Source organism: Leptodactylus fuscus, chromosome 3 (assembly GCF_031893055.1).
Source record: "Leptodactylus fuscus isolate aLepFus1 chromosome 3, aLepFus1.hap2, whole genome shotgun sequence".
NCBI lineage: Eukaryota > Metazoa > Chordata > Amphibia > Anura > Leptodactylidae > Leptodactylus > Leptodactylus fuscus.
In genome coordinates, this window is record NC_134267.1 from 206043921 (window position 1) to 206069258 (window position 25338).

General features: G+C 43.0%; 1 protein-coding gene across 1 annotated transcript in view; it reads left to right on the plus strand.

Moving 5' to 3' along the window:
* SNTG2 (syntrophin gamma 2) overlaps window positions 1-25338 on the plus strand; it is a 410686-nt gene that overhangs the window by 156836 nt on the left and 228512 nt on the right. Inside the window, exon 2 of the mRNA XM_075269112.1 lies at window positions 17468-17605. Within this exon, the coding sequence (XP_075125213.1) occupies window positions 17468-17605 (138 nt within the window). The remainder of the gene's footprint in view (window positions 1-17467; window positions 17606-25338) is intronic.

A 25338-nucleotide genomic window follows, 5' to 3' on the forward strand; every position in this document is an offset into this window, starting at 1 on the left:
TACCTGAGCATTAGGGGAGGCCGCTGGAGCAGCGCTGCGTCCACAGGGCCTCCCCAATCCACCGCTCGGTGGCGGTGACGCTAAGCCAGACCAGGACAGCTTGTCCTGGACTGGCTTAGGTAAGCAAAAATGCCGCCCTCCCCGGGGCCCTGGCATAGTGCCGCCTGAAGCAGTCGCTTCAGGTCGCCTCATGGGAGGTGCGGCGCAGCACATACTCCATAAAGGGGGGCTTTATACTATGTCTGCCCTGTAAATTAGTGGCATGTAGTGTCAGAAGTAGGAGCCCTGGTGTATTTTGTTTTCATTAATTCATTACTTTTTCTATCACTACCCTAAAGGGAGTCTGTCACCAGAACTCATCTCAACCCAACCTCGCACATAGATTAGGGGTCTCTAAATAAATATTTTACCTTATGAATTGGTGTCTCTATGGCCAAGATATAATTTCATTGTGTTAATATACAAATGAGCTCTTTGGAGCAACAAGGACAATACTTCATAAAATTAAACTACACCATAGTTGCTCGAAACACCTTGTTTGCATATTGGCAAAAAATGGTAGTATTTTGGTCACGGATGCACCAATTCAAGGGGAAAATACAGCTTGGTTCAGGTGACCCTAACCTATGTATCTTCAGGGCTGGGTTGACATGCATGGATCTGGTGACAGACTCCCTTTAAAATGTAGGGATTAGGAAACCTTTGTGTTAGGAATCTGATGCAACAAACAACTTTGTAAGGTCTAGGGCAACTAGAATCCCCAAGCAGTGAGGCAAAAACAGTCCTGGGTGTGCTATGCTCCCCTAACCGGAGCGGAACGAGGCCCCGTAGTTCTTCACCAGAGCTCCTGATGGTTGAGTTGGACTTGGTAAAAGTCCAGGACCCAGATCCGCAACCACCCAGTGAACCCTAAGGAAGAGGATCTAGAAGTACCCAGACACTAACCTTGGAGTGAAGAGCAGGATGGTTCAAGATGGCAGGAGTGTAGGAATGTAATCCAGGGCAGAGACGCAGAAGCTAAGGAAGCAATTTTGTAGTCAGGCAAGGCGAGTCATTAACTGGAGGTTACAAGGTAGCAGAAGGAAGAGGCAGAAGCAAAGTCAGGAGAGCCGAGTCATACACAGGAGGTCAGCAGAGTAGCCAAATTAGGATCCAAAAGAGAGGTCAAGAGGAAGCCAAAAGGTCATACACAGGAGGTCAGGAAGTTGCCAAATCTGGATCACGGAGAGGAGGTCTGTAAAGCAAGCCAGATCAAACACATCCAGAGAATCCAAGTTTCAGGGATAGGAGGCAGGAGGCAGGGAGCAAGGAAGGGACTCAGGAGGGCTCGTCACTAGGGAAGCTGATGCCATAGGTAAACGAATAACCAGTGGAGGGCTGAGACCAAAATGAGGCCCAAATAGCCTCAGGCCACCACTGATCCCCCTGACCCTGAAGTGCTGGTCCCGGCGCTAGGGAGAAACCGGAACCTCCGCACACTCAAGCAGAGGCCTCTGGCCTACCCCAGAGCCGGAATCAGCAGGGACTCCGGCGCTGGACAGGGATCAGGTCGGGCGCCTCCGTGCAGCACAACAGAGGCCCCGGCCCGTACTAACACTTTTTTGTCTTCTTACAAAATTAGCACCCGGCTGTACCTGGCATTACAGTTCAGCTCTATTGAAATTAGGTGCAATGCCCCTCATGTGGACAAAGGGGGACTGTTTTAGGAACCAAACAGCCGTGTTATTGTAAACCTAAATAACCTCTTCAAGGGTTATGATATCAAAATGCGACATGTAATTCTGATAACATTCTGCTGCCGTACTGACTGTGAGTTCTCGATCGTGATCTTATTGTCGATAGACGTCTAAGGTGAATATCAACAAACTATTATTGTGTGAAGGCTCAGGGGTCCGCTGTTACTCTTTCTGTTAATGACATTAGTTTGCAGCACTTGTACTTACCAGTTGGTATTCAATCTACATGATCTTAATCATTAGAAAACAAGCGCTAATGTCTTTTTTAATTACTTTGCGCTCAGTATGTCAGCAGCTAATTAGTTATGATTGATTCTGTCATATTCATTGTATTCTCCAAACACAATACAGGAACATACAAAGCATTGTAATAGATCATCTTATAGTCGTGAGCCACAAATGTAATAAATTATTTAAAAAAATGCTGAATTACTTAAGACTTTGTTAACCTCTTGTCAGTACCAGGATCTTGTTCCGTGACTTGTTTTAATGCCTATTTATTGCTGTTTTGAATTCGGAACGTATTCATTGAATTGCTATGGTGATTAAGAAGGTAAATTTGGATAAAAAATTAGGTCATACATATGTAGCAAGTTTTAACTAACAATTAATATTAACCTGGTTGTAGAAAACATTAGCTACTGCTGGACAGCCATTTCACTATGTATGCACTCCTTAACCCCTTCCCGCCGATGGCACTTTTTGACTTCCTGACCAAGCTCGATTTTTCAAAACTGACATGTGTCACTTTATGTGGCAATAACTTTGGAACGCTTTAACTTACCAAAGTGATTTTAAGATTGTTTTTTCGTAACACATTGTACTTCATGTTAGTGGTAAATTTTGGTTGATATGTTTTGTGTTTAATTATAAAAAAATTGGAAATTTGGTGGAAATTTTGAAAAATATGCATTTTATAAAGTTTGAAATGATGTACATTACATACAGATAGTCAGACCGCCAAAATTATATCATAAATCTCATGTCCCAGATCTCTGATTTATGTCGGCATCAAACTTTAGGCGCCCTTTTAATTTTTACGGACATTATAAGATTTACAAGTGAAACAACAATATTCAAAATTTTCAAGAAATTTCCAAAACCCATTTTTTAAAGGGCCTAATCCAGTTATGAAGGGGTTTTGAAAGACCCTTGTATTAAAGCCCCCCATAAATCACCCCATTTTCAAAACTGCACCCCTTAAATAAGCCAAAACAACATATACCTAGTAATTTAACCCTATAAGTGCTTAACAGGAATTAATACAAAATGGAGGTGAAATTTTCAAATTTGAATTTATTTTACTAATATTTTCGTTTAGCCCTAGAATTTGCACATTCACAAGGGGTTAAAGGAGAAAACGCATCCCACAATTTGTTAGGCAAGTTCTCCCGACTACCATAGTACCCCACTTGTGGGTGTAAACTAATATATGGACGCACAGTGAGACGCAGAAGGGAAGGCGCGCCAAAGAGCTTTTAGAGGGCAGATCTGGCTGTGATCAGTTTCAGGAACCATGTCGCATTTATAAAGCCCTTGAGGAGTCAAAACAGTGGAAACCTCTAGAAAGTGACCCCATTTTGAAAATCGCACCCCTCAAAGTATTTATCAAGTGATGTAGTAGCATTAGTAACCCCGAAGTGAATGTGTAAGCTGTGCGGAGTAAATTGGGTCACCAAATCCCATTCTATTTTCCCACCAGCTCCTATGACGCGGACGGGGAAGAGGGGCATTCTGGGGGGTCAGCGCTGGTGTCTTCTCTCTCATAAGCTCTAAATATGGGGTGTCCCCTGAAAACGCTCGCACCGCTTACACATTTCCTTCTAGTCGCAGCCACTTATGTCCTAATGATTTGGCGACTTTTGGGGTTTTTGTCTTCACATTGTACAAGGTAGATTTTTATTTTTATTTTCTGGTAATGTGGCCATATGAGGGCTTGGTGTTTGCGGTATTAGATGTACTTTTCAATGCCACCATTTTGGGGCCTGTAACTTATTGACTACATTTTATTAACTCTTTCTGGGTGGGATGTAAAAGGAAACATCAATTCTGGCATTGCTTTTTAGCATTTTTTTTTCCCCGTGCAGCGTACAGCATAAGTAACATGTTACCTTTATTCTGCGGGTCGGTACGGTTACAGCGATACCTCATTTATATGATTTTTTAATGCGTTGCTATTTGTGCAGAATAGAATTCAATTCAGGGAAAAAAATCTATTGTTTTTGCATCGCCATCTTCTGAAAGGCATAACGTTTTTATTTTTCGCTAGACAGAGCTGGTTGAGGGCTTATTTTTTGCGGGAAGACCTCTTCTTTTTATTGGTACCATTTTGGTTTTCATCTGACCATTTGATTACTTTTTATTGAACATTTTGTAAGGGAAAGGTGGTGAATAATCATTATTTTGTGCAGTTTTCTACGTTTTTTTTTTACGACATTCGCCGTTCGGGTTAAATAATGTTTTAATTTTATTGTTCAGGTTATTACGGACGCGGCGATACCAAATATGTAATGTTTTTTTCTATTTTTCTTTCTTTTACATAATAAAACATTTTATATGGGGAAAAAGGGATTTTTGGGGCTTTATTTATTTATAATTTATTTTAAACTTATTTAAACTTTTTTATTTTGACTTTTTTTTCACTTTTTTTTTCTGTCCCCATGGGGGATTGAAGCAGTGATCGGCTGATCACTGCTTCAATAGAGATACGCTGCAATACACGTGTTACACGTGTATTGCAGAGTATAGGAAGCTGTCAGCCTGTGTAGACGCACAGGCTGACAGCTTCATTTACGGCAGGATCGGCCAGGCGCGAGGACGGGGTAAGTGAAGGGGCAGACCTGGGGTCACTGATCAGACCCCGGGCTGCCCCCTACGAACACCGGCACCCCCCGAAACCGGCGCGGGGGGTGCCAATCGACACCATATGACGTTGTAACCCCGGAGGTGCCGGTGGTCATGTTGATCACCGGCATCTCAGGGGTTAACACCCGCGATCGGACCCGATTCCGACCGCGGGTGTTACAGGGCATTGTCAGCCGTGTATTACGGCTGTCACCCGCTGTGCATGGTGCGCACACAGTTTCTGTGTGCGCACCATGCATCCGCAGTAATAGTACGGCGGTTTGCGGGAAGCCCTTCCCTGCAGCGCCGTACTATTACGGCGAATGTCGGGAAGGGGTTAATCTGCAAGGACTTGTGTATACATCCTTGCAGAGATAAGCAGCTGCATAAGATGGAAGCAGAAGAAGGGAGACAGCCAGGGGTGTAACTTGAGGGGGTGCAGATGGTGCAGTCGTCCCGGGGCCCAGGAGCCTTAAGGGGCCCATAAGCACTGGCATCAGTATTGAGATTGCAGCTTCCATCTGACCCATATCCCAAGGAGACCCACAGATTCCCCTAACCACACTAAGGTGGATTAAACTCCTTAGCACCCGTAACTATCACTATCAAGAATTCACTATAGGGATAAGGTAGGGGGCCCCGGACACAAGATTGCACCGGGGCCCACCAGATTTTAGTTACACCAATGGAGACAGCTATTATAAAAGATGGATATCCAGGTTTGTTACTATCTTTACATTCCCGAATGCTTTACACATAACACTCACAAAATGGTTTCCCTTCCATTCTGGCAGTCATGTGATCCAGCAAATGCTGGCCATTGCAGGAGCTATTGGCTCCTGGGAACCCAGATCAGCTTTGTAGTGTGGCTCAGGAGTCAATACTCCTCTTGTAACTTGGGTTTATTTATCAGTCTCAGTAACAGGGTAAATCAACCTAAAAAAAATTAATGTTAAATTGTCCACCAAAGGTCTATTATGACCTTAAGGCGGGACACAATATGTAAAATAAATAAGGGGCAACACGGTGGCTCAGTGGTTAGCATTGCAGCGCTGTAGTCCTGGGTTTGGATCCCGCCAGGAACAACATCTGCAAGGAGTTTGTATGTTCTCCTTGTGTTTGCGTGGATTTCTTCTCATTCTACAAAGACATACTGATAGGAGGAGAAAAAAAAAACAAAAAAACCCCCCCAAAAACGAACCATTGTGATCCCCATATAGGGCTCACAATCTACATTAAAAAAAAGTAAAAATAAATAAATATCTCAAAAGACATAAGAAAGTACATTTTACACAAATAATGTCAATATCATACCCACTTCACAGGTTCTAACCCTGTCACAGCAAAACAAAACTGTGGCCTACACAAAATACTGTAACAGAGATGGAAAACTATGTGACATTTTTTTTCTAGTAGAATATTTCTATTTTTTTTTTCATTTATGTCTTTATTGAAGATTTTCACAGAATAATAAAATCATCAAAAGGAACTATTGAGCTTGTGTGTGGGGAGGTGGAGGGGGGAGGGGAGTCAGGGGATGAATGGAAGTACAATCAATATTTCTATTTTTATATTCATGGGATAAAAAATAAAAATTACAAAAAAATAAAGCAATATGTATCACCAAAATTATTTAAATAACCCCATAAAAAATGGCATATATGTCAATACCACATGTACAAAAAAAAACTGAAAATGTGTGGAGGAAAACCAGCTCCACACCACAAATGTCAGTACATCATTTCATAGGCGCTGATCCACCGGTTCTGTCACAGTTGTAATTTTTTTCTCTAGCCCCCTCCATTCCTGAGCAATCTACAAAAAGTGCAATTAGTTGCTGTACTGGATATGCTAATTAGACTCTATACTGTCAGGTGGGTAGTCTCAACTAGACCCAGACTATGATCTGGCGGAGATTTCATACTAGGCGTGCTATCACAAATTGGGCACTTTCTCAAGTGGCACAAAGTATATCAAAACAAGCATGAAAAATACCATCTTGGTAAGACCCTGAATTTTTTATTTTACAAAAACGTTCTTGGCCAATGCACAAAAAGAGGACGATCAGTCCTAATTCCTGGTAGTCTGGAGTAGTCTTCCAAAAGAAGCTATCCATGTAATGATTTGGATAAGATTTAGAAACTAAACCAGAATAACCAAATTGTATGCCAAATCTAACCTAAGAAACAGGAATACTGCAGACTATTTGTACCATCATTATAGGAAACACGGCAAAAAATTTATGAGACTGTGAATTGGTTTCCATATCTTACTTCCTAATAATTACAGAAGAAATATGTAGTAACATCATAAAACAGATTTCCGACTGATGCATGTACTACAGTTATTTACAGAAATGCAAAACTAGAACCGAAACACATAAATCTTGTCGAAAATAGACAGCGCAACCATATACAGCCTATTAGTAAGCAATCTTAGGGTTTAATGTTCTCGACAGGCATACAGAGCAGAATTTACTGTTTGTCTATGAGAAATACATTAATACTACTTTGAATGAGTAAATAACATTGATCTCTGTGCTTTAGATTGGTTTCAGATTTTGCAGTGTTTTAGGTGAGATTTTTCAGCAATCTTTCTTCTGGGACCGGGGTGGGGGCTAAAACACTGCAGCTCGATATCAGGTTAAAGTCTATAGTAAGATATGTAAACGTTGGCTTTCATAGTGTTTTGAGTTATGTTGGTTTTGGAGCGTTTTTGGAGTCAGAGGTATTTTTTTTAATCTAACTATGGCTTGTTTTAAAGGCGTTGACCACATTCAGAGCAACAATATTGGTTATATGATAAAAAGATTTACAATTTTCCAATATACATTCTGTATCAGTTCCAAGATTTCTGTTTGCTCCCAGTGGATAAAAATTAGTCCATGGTCATGTGATATACAGTCCATGGTCATGTGATATACAGTCCATGGTCATGTGATATACAGTCCATGGTCATGTGATATACAGTCCGTGGTCATATGATATACAGTCCATGGTCATGTGATATACAGTCCATGGTCATGTGATGGACACACTGGTGCACAACTCATTACAGTCACAGCCCAGTAATCAGAGATCTACCTGGTAACGAGCTGTACATCTGTGTCCATCACATGACCTAGGACTGTATATTACATGACCATGGTCTGTACATCTCATGACCATGGACAGTATATTATATGACCCTGGACTGATTTTTATCCACTGTAGTAAGCAGAATGAATGACATTAGGCAGAGAGCTAGAAAATTGTGAGGAGTTGATACAGAAAAGAATTGATACGTACATCCCGACGTAGAAGGTTGGGTATGTGTACATCATTTTACTGGATGGCACTAGAATGCACTATGGAAAGAATACAAACCAAATGAGGCAGTGTGATGAAGTAGGAAATGTCCACGGAAGCCTTGGGTCCTGAAATGTTGATGGATTTTGTATGACCCATATCAACAACCGAAATATTGTTGAAGATCTAATGGACTCCTTCATAGCAGCACTATTCTCTAATGTTGTGGTCTCATGCAACTGGATAATGCCGCCTCCCCACTTTAAGTAAAGTTTCAGAAAGGGGCCACACGGTGACTCAGTGGTTAGCACTGCAGCCTTGCAGCGCTGGAGTCCTGGTGTTCAAATCCCGCTAAGGGCAAAAAAAATCTGCAAGGAGTTTGTATGTTCTCGCCGTGTTTGCATGGATTTCCATGCCATATTTTAAAGACATACTGATAGGGAAAAAATTGTGAGCTCTATGTGGGGCTCACAATCTACATTTAGAAAAAAAAAAAAAAAGAAGGGTTTAAGAAACATGACAAACAGTTTGAAATCTCTTGGTTCCACATATCACAAAACACCTTCAGCTGATTCATGGAGCCCATGCCTCTCTGGGACAGTAAAAAGACAAAAAAAGCTTTACAATATTAGTCAGGTTGTTTTAATGCTTTCTGATCATTGACATGAAATATGACATAGAAGTAATAAAAGCACTATATGAAAACATTAAAATATAGATTCCTAATAGCTACACTGTTATATTGTTGTCAAAGAAGACCTTTGACGTCCTCCGGAAGATGCGGTATTATATACCGCTAGATTTTATATTCCCGCTATGTGCCTCGGCGCTGGAGATATCAGTGTCGTTATAACGCCCCCAACTGTAGTCATCCATAGACTAGTACTGTGGGGCGTTCTTCACAGCTTAGCGTCATCGCTGGGCATTAAGGAACATCCCCTTTGACAGTACAGAGCTATGGACGAGTACAGTCGGGGGAGCTCCTCAAAGCCCAGCTAGACTGTCAAAAACGCCCTTCTGACAGTGGGAAGAGATCGGTAACGGCACCAACATCTCTATCCCTGGGGCATATAACGGGAAACCCAACAGTGCACTGAATTCTTCTTTCTAGTGGAATATAAAACCGCATGTGCCTGAGAACATGAAAGGTCCTCTTTAAGCACTTAGCAATATCACTGTTAAGCCGGGTTCACACGGAGTATTGTGGCTCATCATTTGGTACGTACACGCTGCGGGATCTTTTGCGGGCCGTATACGCTCCCATTGTTTTCAATGGGAGCCGGTACAGTACACGCGGCGCTATTTTGCGTGCCGCCGCAAAATCACAGCCGCAAAATAGCGCCGCGTGTACGTTACCGGCTCCCATTGAAAACAATGGGAGCGTATACGGCCCGCAAAAGATCCCGCGGTGTGTACGTACCAAATGATGAGCCATAATACTCCGTGTGAACCCGGCCTTACAATACTGCTTGTAGGGGAACCTTGCAGCAAATGTGCAGGCCTTTTAAGGCACCAACACATGGAAAAAAAATCATTACAGAATTTTTAGTGAAATCAGTGGACTGTCCATATGTTGTCTCCTTTGAAGGGAGAGATATTGGCTCAGGTTTATTAACTGGGCTGTCCCTAGAAAGTGCGTTTTTTTTTGTTGTTGTTTTTTTTGGGGGGGGAGGGGGGGGGTAGATTATATGACGCAGCATCTCAGCTTTCTCACCCTTTCTAGGCAGTGGGTAGAACAGGGTGAGAACCTCTGAAGGACAGGGGACGGATGTTCGAGTCTGTCAGATTTACTGTAGCTCATGCCAAAAAAATTGGCATGAGTTATACCAGAAATGTATGCCAGTTCCTGACTGATGTAGAACAGATTTCAGGTTCACCTACATGCTCCAAGCTTATTAAGAGTCGCCTCATAGTAATTCTGGTGCATATAGTCTATTTCTACTCTGGCTATGGGATACCCGTCTCTTATCTGCATGTTCCCTGGGTATTTGAGCATAGGATTTCTGTTTACAACTTTCCCTTTCATCTCTTCATTTCCTCCTCATGTTTTCACTAGAAATCTTATGTCTAATAAAAGATGTAGTGGTATGAATCATGAGTGACATATCCTAAAATACATATTATTGAACAATTCTAAATACAGAGATGGCAGGTCTCAACTTGAATCCGATAACTTGCTGCAATCTGATATCACACTACAAGGAAAGTCAAGTTAAAATTTTTTGCTTGTTTATTTAACTCATTGCATTTCATGTCATCTTTACCTATACTTGGATAACCATAGAAGAAGATGATCAATGAGTCCTAGTGGGCTCAGATTATAAATCCGATCATTCAGCGATCACTTGTGTAATAACCGAGAGCAGAGTTATGACAATTCATTTTATGAAGTGCCCGTTCCAATATTATTTCAATTACCAACTTCCATAGAAAAGTGAATAGCAATGGGTTTTGTACAGAAAGAAGGATATGAATGTCATAAAGAGATGGGTAACGATAAAGCACTTGATTATTGAATAACACATTCTGCATTATTCCCATACAAATGTAGCAGATAAGTAATATATTACATGCCAGACCAGATATTGACAACGAATTGGAATTGGATAAAATGTGAAGAAAAATCTCTAGACCTATTTACAAATGGAACAATTCTTTAATAGCATGCAACATTCTTATAAATTTGCCAACGATAATAATAGTATAACATTAATAATAATAATTAGAGATGAGCGAACACTAAAATGTTCGAGGTTCGAAATTCGATTCGAACAGCCGCTCACTGTTCGAGTGTTCGAATGGGTTTCGAACCCCATTATAGTCTATGGGGAACATAAACTCGTTAAGGGGGAAACCCAAATTCGTGTCTGGAGGGTCACCAAGTCCACTATGACACCCCAGGAAATGATACCAACACCCTGGAATGACACTGGGACAGCAGGGGAAGCATGTCTGGGGGCATAAAAGTCACTTTATTTCATGGAAATCCCTGTCAGTTTGCGATTTTCGCAAGCTAACTTTTCCCCATAGAAATGCATTGGCCAGTGCTGATTGGCCAGAGTATGGAACTCGACCAATCAGCGCTGGCTCTGCTGGAGGAGGCGGAGTCTAAGATAGCTCCACACCAGTCTCCATTCAGGTCCGACCTTAGACTCCGCCTCCTCCGGCAGAGCCAGCGCTGATTGGCCGAAGGCTGGCCAATGCATTCCTATGCGAATGCAGACTTAGCAGTGCTGAGTCAGTTTTGCTCAACTACACATCTGATGCACACTCGGCACTGCTACATCAGATGTAGCAATCTGATGTAGCAGAGCTGAGGGTGCACTAGAACCCCTGTGCAAACTCAGTTCACGCTAATAGAATGCATTGGCCAGCGCTGATTGGCCAATGCATTCTATTAGCCCGATGAAGTAGAGCTGAATGTGTGTGCTAAGCACACACATTCAGCACTGCTTCATCACGCCAATACAATGCATTAGCCAGTGCTGATTGGCCAGAGTACGGAATTCGGCCAATCAGCGCTGGCTCTGCTGGAGGAGGCGGAGTCTAAGATCGCTCCACACCAGTCTCCATTCAGGTCCGACCTTAGACTCCGCCTCCTCCGGCAGAGCCAGCGCTGATTGGCCGAAGGCTGGCCAATGCATTCCTATGCGAATGCAGACTTAGCAGTGCTGAGTCAGTTTTGCTCAACTACACATCTGATGCACACTCGGCACTGCTACATCAGATGTAGCAATCTGATGTAGCAGAGCCGAGGGTGCACTAGAACCCCTGTGTAAACTCAGTTCACGCTAATAGAATGCATTGGCCAGCGCTGATTGGCCAATGCATTCTATTAGCCCGATGAAGTAGAGCTGAATGTGTGTGCTAAGCACACACATTCAGCACTGCTTCATCACGCCAATACAATGCATTAGCCAGTGCTGATTGGCCAGAGTACGGAATTCGGCCAATCAGCGCTGGCTCTGCTGGAGGAGGCGGAGTCTAAGATCGCTCCACACCAGTCTCCATTCAGGTCCGACCTTAGACTCCGCCTCCTCCGGCAGAGCCAGCGCTGATTGGCCGAAGGCTGGCCAATGCATTCCTATGCGAATGCAGACTTAGCAGTGCTGAGTCAGTTTTGCTCAACTACACATCTGATGCACACTCGGCACTGCTACATCAGATGTAGCAATCTGATGTAGCAGAGCCGAGGGTGCACTAGAACCCCTGTGTAAACTCAGTTCACGCTAATAGAATGCATTGGCCAGCGCTGATTGGCCAATGCATTCTATTAGCCCGATGAAGTAGAGCTGAATGTGTGTGCTAAGCACACACATTCAGCACTGCTTCATCACGCCAATACAATGCATTAGCCAGTGCTGATTGGCCAGAGTACGGAATTCGGCCAATCAGCGCTGGCTCTGCTGGAGGAGGCGGAGTCTAAGATCGCTCCACACCAGTCTCCATTCAGGTCCGACCTTAGACTCCGCCTCCTCCGGCAGAGCCAGCGCTGATTGGCCGAAGGCTGGCCAATGCATTCCTATGCGAATGCAGACTTAGCAGTGCTGAGTCAGTTTTGCTCAACTACACATCTGATGCACACTCGGCACTGCTACATCAGATGTAGCAATCTGATGTAGCAGAGCCGAGGGTGCACTAGAACCCCTGTACAAACTCAGTTCACGCTAATAGAATGCATTGGCCAGCGCTGATTGGCCAATGCATTCTATTAGCCCGATGAAGTAGAGCTGAATGTGTGTGCTAAGCACACACATTCAGCACTGCTTCATCACGCCAATACAATGCATTAGCCAGTGCTGATTGGCCAGAGTACGGAATTCGGCCAATCAGCGCTGGCTCTGCTGGAGGAGGCGGAGTCTAAGGTCGGACCTGAATGGAGACTGGTGTGGAGCGATCTTAGACTCCGCCTCCTCCAGCAGAGCCAGCGCTGATTGGCCGAATTCCGTACTCTGGCCAATCAGCGCTGGCCAATGCATTCTATTAGCTTGATGAAGCAGAGTGTGCACAAGGGTTCAAGCGCACCCTCGGCTCTGATGTAGCAGAGCTGAGGCTGCACAAGGGTTCAAGCGCACCCTCGGCTCTGATGTAGGAGAGCCGAGGGTGCACTTGAACCCTTGTGCACCCTCAGCTCTGCTACATCAGAGCCGAGGGTGCGCTTGAACCCTTGTGCACACTCTGCTTCATCAAGCTAATAGAATGCATTGGCCAGCGCTGATTGGCCAATGTATTCTATTAGCCTGATGAAGTAGAGCTGAATGTGTGTGCTAAGCACACACATTCAGCTCTACTTCATCGGGCTAATAGAATGCATTGGCCAGCGCTGATTGGCCAGAGTACGGAACTCGACCAATCAGCGCTGGCTCTGCTGGAGGAGGCGGAGTCTAAGATCGCTCCACACCAGTCTCCATTCAGGTCCGACCTTAGACTCCGCCTCCTCCAGCAGAGCCAGCGCTGATTGGCCGAATTCCGTACTCTGGCCAATCAGCACTGGCTAATGCATTGTATTGGCGTGATGAAGCAGTGCTGAATGTGTGTGCATAGCACACACATTCAGCTCTACTTCATCGGGCTAATAGAATGCATTGGCCAATCAGTGCTGGCCAATGCATTCTATTAGCGTGAACTGAGTTTGCACAGGGGTTCTAGTGCACCCTCGGCTCTGCTACATCAGATTGCTACATCTGATGTAGCAGTGCCGAGTGTGCATCAGATGTGTAGTTGAGCAAAACTGACTCAGCACTGCTAAGTCTGCATTCGCATAGGAATGCATTGGCCAGCCTTCGGCCAATCAGCGCTGGCTCTGCCGGAGGAGGCGGAGTCTAAGGTCGGACCTGAATGGAGACTGGTGTGGAGCGATCTTAGACTCCGCCTCCTCCAGCAGAGCCAGCGCTGATTGGTCGAGTTCCGTACTCTGGCCAATCAGCGCTGGCCAATGCATTCTATTAGCCCGATGAAGTAGAGCTGAATGTGTGTGCTTAGCACACACATTCAGCTCTACTTCATCAGGCTAATAGAATACATTGGCCAATCAGCGCTGGCCAATGCATTCTATTAGCTTGATGAAGCAGAGTGTGCACAAGGGTTCAAGCGCACCCTCGGCTCTGATGTAGCAGAGCTGAGGCTGCACAAGGGTTCAAGCGCACCCTCGGCTCTGATGTAGGAGAGCCGAGGGTGCACTTGAACCCTTGTGCACCCTCAGCTCTGCTACATCAGAGCCGAGGGTGCGCTTGAACCCTTGTGCACACTCTGCTTCATCAAGCTAATAGAATGCATTGGCCAGCGCTGATTGGCCAATGTATTCTATTAGCCTGATGAAGTAGAGCTGAATGTGTGTGCTAAGCACACACATTCAGCTCTACTTCATCGGGCTAATAGAATGCATTGGCCAGCGCTGATTGGCCAGAGTACGGAACTCGACCAATCAGCGCTGGCTCTGCTGGAGGAGGCGGAGTCTAAGATCGCTCCACACCAGTCTCCATTCAGGTCCGACCTTAGACTCCGCCTCCTCCAGCAGAGCCAGCGCTGATTGGTCGAGTTCCGTACTCTGGCCAATCAGCGCTGGCCAATGCATTCTATTAGCCCGATGAAGTAGAGCTGAATGTGTGTGCTTAGCACACACATTCAGCTCTACTTCATCAGGCTAATAGAATACATTGGCCAATCAGCGCTGGCCAATGCATTCTATTAGCTTGATGAAGCAGAGTGTGCACAAGGGTTCAAGCGCACCCTCGGCTCTGATGTAGCAGAGCTGAGGGTGCACAAGGGTTCAAGTGCACCCTCGGCTCTCCTACATCAGAGCCGAGGGTGCGCTTGAACCCTTGTGCAGCCTCGGCTCTGCTACATCAGAGCCGAGGGTGCGCTTGAACCCTTGTGCACACTCTGCTTCATCAAGCTAATAGAATGCATTGGCCAGCACTGATTGGCCAGAGTACGGAATTCGGCCAATCAGCGCTGGCCAATGCATCCCTATGGGAAAAAGTTTATCTCACAAAAATCACAATTACACACCCGATAGAGCCCCAAAAAGTTATTTTTAATAACATTCCCCCCTAAATAAAGGTTATCCCTAGCTATCCCTGCCTGTACAGCTATCCCTGTCTCATAGTCACAAAGTTCACATTCTCATATGACCCGGATTTGAAATCCACTATTCGTCTAAAATGGAGGTCACCTGATTTCGGCAGCCAATGACTTTTTCCAATTTTTTTCAATGCCCCCGGTGTCGTAGTTCCTGTCCCACCTCCCCTGCGCTGTTATTGGTGCAAAAAAGGCGCCAGGGAAGGTGGGAGGGGAATCGAATTTTGGCGCACTTTACCACGTGGTGTTCGATTCGATTCGAACATGGCGAACACCCTGATATCCGATCGAACATGTGTTCGATAGAACACTGTTCGCTCATCTCTAATAATAATAATAATAATAATAATAATTTGTCAACTCTTTAGCCAAACTGACTTAAAAATACTGCACAAATGACCATAGAAAAACCTAAAAACTAAACAAACAAAAAAGTAACCTGAAGAAACTCCTTTCCTATTGTTATAGTCAATCTTGAGAATGGAGGTTAAGTGTCTCATATTTGAAAGGAGCAACACTTGCTTATGTGCACTGCTGCACCTTTAAAAGTATTTGAGACTGATGGAGACAGCCAGATGTTATACAGTACTGTATATAGTCCAGAATAAGATAATCAATAATTGTTCCATTAAAGCGGGGAACTATATGTGGAACTGTCTACTCTGTAAGAAAGTGATCAACACTGTTGAAAGGTGAATAGAGATGAGCAAATAGTGTTCGATAGAGTAGGTGTTCGATCGAATACTACAGTATTCGAAATACTCGTACTCGATCGAACACTACTAGCTGTTCGAAGTTTAAGGTTCAATGCAGAACCAGCGTTGATTGGCAGAATGCTATACATTCTGCCAATCAACGCTGGTTCTTCTCTTGCCTTTAGAAGTCTTCTCCGTGCAGCGTCCCCGCGGCATCTTCCGGCTGGAATTCACTCTGCCTAGGCATCCGGCCTAGACAGAGCCGACTGCACATGCGCGGGCATGCCCTTGCATGCACAGTCGGCTCTGCTCAGGCATCGGGCCGGGCAGAGACGACCGCGCATGCGCAGTCGGCTCTGCCTAGGCCCCGATGCTTAGGCAGAGTGAATTCCAGCCGGAAGACGCCGCGGGGGCGCTGCGCCGGGAGAATACTTCAAGGAGAATCCAGCCTGACCATCACTCGTGGACTTGGTAAGTATAATGTTATCGAATTTTGCGTACCCCTGAAACAAGCATTTCCCCCCATAGACTATAATGGGGTTTGAAATCCATTCGAACAGTTGAACAGTGTGCGGCTGTTCGAATTGGATTTCGAACCTCGGATATTTTAGTGTTCGCTCATCTCTAAAGGTGAAAGGTTTCGAGGAAAATTCCATATAGCCCAGTGAGCTGTTTTTCCTATCCAAGAGTTTCGACTGTTCTCCTCTCTCTTCTTCCATCCACTTCCTGATTTCAGTTGGTGGGTGGGTTTAGCCTATGTGATGTACATCTTAGGCCAGCAGTGTCCTGAGACTACACTACATACTCTTATCTGTGGATTTACATACAGAGATAACAGGCACTTATAGAGCGCTGTTTTAGAGTTAATTGGAGCTCAACAAATAAGTGCACTTTGCTGAGTTAACAGAAGCCTCCATTATCTATCAATCACAATGAAGAGAATAGAGGTGGGAGACAAAAGGAGAGAGACACTGAGCACAATATGTGTAGAATTTAATTGTATAGATATAAGATACTGTGGATATGTGATGAATCGACCAGATGGCCTCTCACCTCATGAGGTTGTGAACAGTCACAACCCCCGTAGATCGGTTGTAGATACAAATTCCAGGTGAGAGTGGCAACAGTTAAACCTGTACACTGGAGGAACAATGGACAGCAACAATAAGGACTGAAGGTCCGTGGCAGGGATCCACGCAACCTGGTATTGAAGATGGGGTGCAAGCAAAGGTTTCCAAAAAAAACCCCTTTTTATTGAGGTGAGTATAGAAGAGATCGTCATGGCGCGTTGACATCTTTAATACCAGTGGGTGCAGATCCCTGCCACGGACTTTTGCTCCTTATTGTTGCTATCCAAGAGAATAGAGGTGGCTAGGAACTAGAATTGATGTCACCAGGACAAACACTGTAACTAGACAGCAGAGATGGTAATGCGGTAAGAGCAGTATCTGGCAAACATACCCATATAGATAAAGCAATGTATTGGGTAAAACACTTCATTTAGCTTAAACTACAAGAAATATGATCCTGGAGATGGATATATCCTTTTAAATACGTAAATAGTTTTCTACAAAATCATAGTACTGTATAAATATACCGCAGACAGTCTAACCATCGCATGCTTCAAGGAAGGCCATGGTTTACTTGTAAGGAATGTATTTTCACTCTTGCTAGAACGTTGCATTAAACATGATAACTATCAAGCACATCACTATTTAGGACAAAACCATACAATCTGCATTTGTTCCATTGTGATGCAGGAATTCATTATTTAGCATGTCTTGTATTTTAGGTTTATCTATTCCCCCTTTTTTCTTGTCTACAGACTAAAACTGGTTTTGCACAACTGTATAATGATGGTTCAGAGAATGCCTGTGATGTACGACTCAGACTTACCAAGGAAGCACTGACGATCCAAAAGCAAGACATTATCTGCATTAGTGGCCACAAGGAAAGTTCAAATGTAAGTGCTCTGCCTTAAAAAGCGACATGCAAATCTGCAATACAATTCACTAATACTTGAATATTGAGTATAAATTATCCAAGACTATGGACATCTTTTGGATGATTGAGTTTTCATTGGTTGTACACAGGGACGGAACTTGAGTAGGTGCAGAGGGTGCAGTCAAACCGGGCCCAGGAGCCTTAGGGGGCCATAAGCACTGGCATCAGTATTGAGCTTGCAGCTTCCATCTGGCCCATAAGCCAAGGAGTCCCACAGATTACCCCTAACCACACTAAGGTGGATTAAACTCCTTAGCACCCGCAACCATCACTATCAAGAATTCACTGTAGGGATGAGGTAGGGGGCCCCGGACAAAAGATTGCATCGGGGCCCACAACTTTTAGTTACGCCACTGACTATATTATATAATAAAAATATTTTTTGTTATTTCTTTTGGTCTTTCACGGCCTCCATTCTCATACATAGCAGTCTTCTAAGTCCTCTTCAGTATGATATCCATTATAGTCATGTAGCTGACATCCCTTATTATTTAAGTTTATTTTGTTTAGCTATAAACATGTCAGCTTAGATGAGCTTTCAGGAAAGCAGAGAATGGAACTAAGGACCATTTTGTCAGAGCTTGTTTGATGGGTTTCCCACGGAGGGTAACTGAGCAGACTGCAATGTATAAGAATGTATGCAGACTGGAGAAGGCTAACAGAAGTAATAATACAAGACATAATACCATATACAGCAAATAAATAATACAAATGACCCCAAAGCTATCTATAGCCTTCAGTTCTCTGGATTTGAGACACATTAGATGGAAGAGAAAAAGAAGTTGATTTCGAGGAGTTGGCTTTATTCTCGTAGTCTTATGAAGAAGACTCTGAAGTGAGTAGTTTACACTCTGATATATTAGCCAATACATATATAGTCTGTTAAAATCTGGAGCATTTAGTAATGACATTTAGATTTTAGTTTAAATGAACCTGAAGAACACAATCCAGCACTTTAAGAAGAAAAATTCTTCAACTTTATTCCAAATCCAGAATAAAATACCGTATTAATACTAATAGCGCCCTGAATAGGACAGGAGATTTATCTGCTACTGCAAGACAGCTACACGAACCCCTTGTTGCCCCAACATTTTTGATGTTTAATCTGGATTTGGAGTAAAATTGAAGAACTGTTGGATTCTATTCTTTGTACTTGGAGTACGTTGACCTATCATGGACCAATGTGCTGTGGTCGACCGTCGGATTGGCGAACTGGATTGTTTGTGGTGACTTAGTTTTATTTAACCCTTTTGTGTGATCTGTTCTAACTCTTCCTAAATGGGAGACATCTTAGTTAGTGGCCACCTGCTACTCTTGTGTTGAGCTCCTTTAAAGAGGACCTTTCATGTCCTCTGACACCCGCGGTATTATAAACTGCTAGAAAGTTGACAGTGAGCTGTATTCAGTGCGCTGCCAACTTACTCAATGTGAGTCTGCGTGCAGGAAATATTGGTGCCATTAGTTTCGGCATTCATATCTCTCCACTGTCAGGAGGGTAGGCCTTACCGCTTAGTGTCATCACTGGGCGGTAAGGAACACCCCATCAAAAGTGCTCTTGCATAGCATTGTACTGTCAGAGGGGGCATTCCATACTGCCCAGCATGATGCTGAACATTAAGGTCTGCCTTTCTGACGTTGAATGATATCAGTGCTGAATCTAACAGTACCGATATCTCCAGCACCCGGGTGCCTACCATGAAAACTTACAGTACGCTGAATTCAATGCATTGCCAGCTTTCCTGCTACTGCCAGCAAATGTCAAAGATCTTCTTTAAGACAGGGAAATTCCAGTGCAGCTACTCATTTCCCGAGCGGTAAACAAATTGATGATGACATCATACAATACATTCAGGCCTATAAGGAGCATCTCTCTATAGTGGTTCAGTTGGCTTATAGTGGAGGTGTGAATATAAGAACCCCTCTATGATGTCCATTTGCTCTAATAAGACTTATGGGTTGTTCACATTAAACCTTTCCTTTAAGAACATTAAACAATGGGAATTTAATATGTTTAATTAAATTAAGAAAATGCGTATGTAATATTATTTCCATATAAAAGGAGAAATGCTGTACATCGGGGTAGACTGAGAATTGGTGCAATGTCCAAATAGATAAATGGAACAAAATGCTGCTGCAAAAGCTTCCTGTTAGGACTAGTTCACTAGGGCCAAAGGGGTGGATTTTGACAGCGGAATCCACATCATAATTCGCCCCTTTACAATGGTGGTCTATGGAGACCACTAGTGTTCTTTTTTCCGCTATCGGCAGTTGCCAAGAGCGGAAAAAAAGAAGCGAGCTGCCCTCTGGCGTTGGCCCATTCATTTGAGCCGACTCCGGGGTGGAAGAAGCCGCGACCGCGACATCATGGCAGGTGAGTTTTGACCATATTTTGACTTGGCTCCCTGAGTCAAAATGAGGTCAAAATCCGCTCCACTGCCCCCCGTAAGAACAAGCCCTTAAACAGATGATAGATAATCCATCTTTGACAGGTAATACCTACATAGGGTATAGAAAAGAGAATTCAACAGATAACCTATACAGTATATATAATCCAGGATGCACCATGATTGTGCATAATGATCAAAACTCATTTTCTCCAGACCCCCAAAATTATATACAAAAAAAGTTGTTTTTTTTTTGTTAAAGAATTAAAACAATGAAAACAGTATAAATTTGGTATCACCATAATACTGACCTGTTCAACTTGTCAGCGAATGCAACAAATACAACATAGTAACAAATAAAAGAAAAAAAACACAAATGCAGTTTTTTTCCCAATTGTAGTCCATACTGATTTTTTCTGGCTTCAAAATATATTATGCAGAACAGTAACTGATACCATTATTAAATGCATTTTGTCCTATAAAGATGGCTCTGTGAACAAAAACAAAAAAAGGGTATGATTTGGAAAAGTGAGTAAAAAAAGAAAAATGAAAGAATGAAAAATTGCAGTCAGGAAGGGGTTAAGAAAGAAGTAGGAGATAATTTTTGACACTCAAATATCCTGATTTCGGAAACTGGAATTGGAGATTTAGCGAAGCCATGTTTACTGTTAGACTATTTCAGCTTTATTATATTTTACTTGCTTTTATTGCAGGTAGGCCACTGGTTAAACCGACAGTAATAAAAAAAATCTATAATAATATGTGCTTGTACATTCAATTTCATAGATCATAGGGGCAAAGCAGGTAGGAGTATCTGGTACTATAAACCCTTGATTCACAGGCACCTATAAATCAAGGGTTAATCTTAATCTTTCAGATTTCTTGAATATGAACTTTCACAAGGGGCAGAATTACAGCTGCACTTTAGTAATTCACTTATATTGCAGGCACACTTCCTTCTACCTAATTTAACTCTTTATTATCCATGTACTTTTTTTTTTATTTTTTATCGGCTAAGCCTACCAGTTTTACAGTTTTAATTCGCCTTTTTGCTGTATTTTTTCATTCAACGCATTAAAGGGAATCAAAGAGTTGTCTTTTATCCTAAATTACTGCTATGAAGTTGCAATAATATTAGAGATGAGCGAACACTAAAATGTTCGAGGTTCGAAATTCGATTCGAACAGCCGCTCACTGTTCGAGTGTTCGAATGGGTTTCGAACCCCATTATAGTCTATGGGGAACATAAACTCGTTAAGGGGGAAACCCAAATTCGTGTCTGGAGGGTCACCAAGTCCACTATGACACCCCAGGAAATGATACCAACACCCTGGAATGACACTGGGACAGCAGGGGAAGCATGTCTGGGGGCATAAAAGTCACTTTATTTCATGGAAATCCCTGTCAGTTTGCGATTTTCGCAAGCTAACTTTTCCCCATAGAAATGCATTGGCCAGTGCTGATTGGCCAGAGTACGGAACTCGACCAATCAGCGCTGGCTCTGCTGGAGGAGGCGGAGTCTAAGATCGCTCCACACCAGTCTCCATTCAGGTCCGACCTTAGACTCCGCCTCCTCCGGCAGAGCCAGCGCTGATTGGCCGAAGGCTGGCCAATGCATTCCTATGCGAATGCAGAGACTTAGCAGTGCTGAGTCAGTTTTGCTCAACTACACATCTGATGCACACTCGGCACTGCTACATCAGATGTAGCAATCTGATGTAGCAGAGCCGAGGGTGCACTAGAACCCCTGTGCAAACTCAGTTCACGCTAATAGAATGCATTGGCCAGCGCTGATTGGCCAATGCATTCTATTAGCCCGATGAAGTAGAGCTGAATGTGTGTGCTAAGCACACACATTCAGCACTGCTTCATCACGCCAATACAATGCATTAGCCAGTGCTGATTGGCCAGAGTACGGAACTCGACCAATCAGCGCTGGCTCTGCTGGAGGAGGCGGAGTCTAAGGTCGGACCTGAATGGAGACTGGTGTGGAGCGATCTTAGACTCCGCCTCCTCCAGCAGAGCCAGCGCTGATTGACCGAATTCCGTACTCTGGCCAATCAGCGCTGGCCAATGCATTCTATTAGCCCGATGAAGTAGAGCTGAATGTGTGTGCTAAGCACACACATTCAGCACTGCTTCATCACGCCAATACAATGCATTAGCCAGTGCTGATTGGCCAGAGTACGGAATTCGGCCAATCAGCGCTGGCTCTGCTGGAGGAGGCGGAGTCTAAGGTCGGACCTGAATGGAGACTGGTGTGGAGCGATCTTAGACTCCGCCTCCTCCAGCAGAGCCAGCGCTGATTGGCCGAATTCCGTACTCTGGCCAATCAGCGCTGGCCAATGCATTCTATTAGCCCGATGAAGTAGAGCTGAATGTGTGTGCTAAGCACACACATTCAGCTCTACTTCATTGGGCTAATAGAATGCATTGGCCAATCAGCGCTGGCCAATGCATTCTATTAGCTTGATGAAGCAGTGTGCACAAGGGTTCAAGCGCACCCTCGGCTCTGATGTAGCAGAGCCGAGGGTGCACAAGGGTTCAAGTGCACCCTCGGCTCTCCTACATCAGAGCCGAGGGTGCGCTTGAACCCTTGTGCAGCCTCAGCTCTGCTACATCAGAGCCGAGGGTGCGCTTGAACCCTTGTGCACACTCTGCTTCATCAAGCTAATAGAATGCATTGGCCAGCACTGATTGGCCAGAGTACGGAATTCGGCCAATCAGCGCTGGCCAATGCATCCCTATGGGAAAAAGTTTATTTCACAAAAATCACAATTACACACCCGATAGAGCCCCAAAAAGTTATTTTTAATAACATTCCCCCCTAAATAAAGGTTATCCCTAGCTATCCCTGCCTGTACAGCTATCCCTGTCTCATAGTCACAAAGTTCACATTCTCATATGACCCGGATTTGAAATCCACTATTCGTCTAAAATGGAGGTCACCTGATTTCGGCAGCCAATGACTTTTTCCAATTTTTTTCAATGCCCCCAGTGTCGTAGTTCCTGTCCCACCTCCCCTGCGCTGTTATTGGTGCAAAAAAGGCGCCAGGGAAGGTGGGAGGGGAATCGAATTTTGGCGCACTTTACCACGCGGTGTTCGATTCGATTCGAACATGGCGAACACCCTGATATCCGATCGAACATGTGTTCGATAGAACACTGTTCGCTCATCTCTAAATAATATGTGCCTGTGCATTCAATTTCATAGCATTATCTGCAGATCATAGGGGCAAAGCAAGTAGGAGTTTTCAGTTTTCAGTATAAATCAAGGGTTAATCATAATCTTTCAGATTTCTTGAATATGAGCTTTCACAAGGGGTAGAATTACAGCTGCGCTTTAGTAATTCACTTATATTGCAGGCACATTTTTTTCTACAGTTTAACTCTTTATTATCCATGGACTTTTTTTTTCTTTTTTTTTACTTTTTATCAGCTAAGCCTACCAGTGTTACAGTTTTAATTCTCTTTTTGCTGTATTTTTTCATTCAATGCATTAAAGGGAATCGAAAAGTTATCTTTTATCCGAAATTACTACTATGAAGTTACAATAATATGAGCCTGTGCATTCAATTTTATAGCATTATCTGCAGATCATAGGGGCAAAGCAGGTTGGAGTTTTCAGTACTATAAACCCTTGATTCACAGGCACCTATAAATCAAGGGTTAATCATAATCTTTCAGTTTTCTTGAATATGAGCTTTCACAAGGGGCAGAATTACAGCTGCGCTTTAGTAATTCACTTATATTGCAGGTACATTTTCTTCTACAGTTTAACTCTTTATTATCCATGGACTTTTTTTTACTTTTTGTCTAAGCCTACCAGTGTTACAGTTTTAATTCAGCTTTTTGCTTTAGTTCTTCATAATACGCATTAAGTGGAATAAAAAAAAAATGACTTTTATCCACAATTACTACTATGAAGGTACAAAAATATCACTTAGCACGGAAAAATAATACAGCTTGGTGATTTACGGTATATCTATTTCTCACAGTGACATTTCCTATTACTGTTCTCTATTGATGGTATTATACAGAATTAAACAGCTTGTCAAAGTCAGCTCCTTCTTGATCTGTAAAAATATGTACTATGAAAAGAAAAGCACTGGTATAATAAGCACTTCAACAGAATATCATGAAAATGAATGTACTTACGAGAAGAATACAATGAATATGAATGGTGTCATACATAAAATTACTTGAGATATTAATGATAATCAACAATGACTTTGTCTTTAGCATTAGATACTGTATGCTGATCTCAGCTCTGGGCATTTATAATAAAAAACTCAAAAATATACATCCTATGGATATGGATTTTTGACATCGAACAATTTATTTCCATAGATTGGGACTCTTCACTAGCAGTGTCTTATGGATCTTCATGGGACAAAGATATTACAGCTCATTTTTCAGCTCTTTTATTACAGTGGATTTTTAATAAGTAAATTTCCACTTTTTAACAGAATTTAAGTCCAACATTTTATCCCGAATCGATTCTTAGCATATCATCATCGAGGTCGTAACTCCATTTTCCTAACAGATAGTTCCATATCCCTCGGAGAGATAAATAATAATATTCTGGCTGCCTGCAGTCTCCAGCAGAAGGAGTTTAGGAACTTACTGCCTATTGTTTTATTATTGCATTCAATGTATTAACAGTATGTGGTAGGTTCCCTCTAGTGGTGGCTATAGGCAGGCAGAAAGCTATAATTTAATTCTATGCAGGAGATTTGGAGATGTGCAACAGTAAAGGAAGCGCTTACTGTTATAACATGTTTTTTCTCTGAAAGTCATGAGCACAGATACACATACTGTACCAGACAAAATTTATAAAATGCTATTTAACCCCTTCCCGCCAACGGCATATTTCAATTTTCGTTTTTCGTTTTTGACTCCCTTTCTTCCAAAGCCCATAACTTTTTTATGAGGTCTTAATCTTTGCAAGACAAATTGTTCTTCATGATGCTACCGTTAATTGTTCTGTACTTGGAAGCTAGAATAAAATACATAATGGAGTGGATTTGAAGGAAAAATGCATTTGTGCGACTTCTTATGGCCTTTTGATTTTACAGCGTTTACTGTGCAGCCAAAATGACCTGTCACCTGTATTCTATGTTTTGGTGCGATTCCAGAGATACCAAATTTATTTGGTTTTATTTACATTTTAACCCCTTAACAAAAATCCAAAACTGTGTTAAAAAAATTTTTTTCCAAAAAGTCGCCATATTTTGACACCCATAACTTTTTTATATTTCCGTGTATGGGGATGCATAGGGCATCTTTTTTGAGGGGCCAGGTGTAC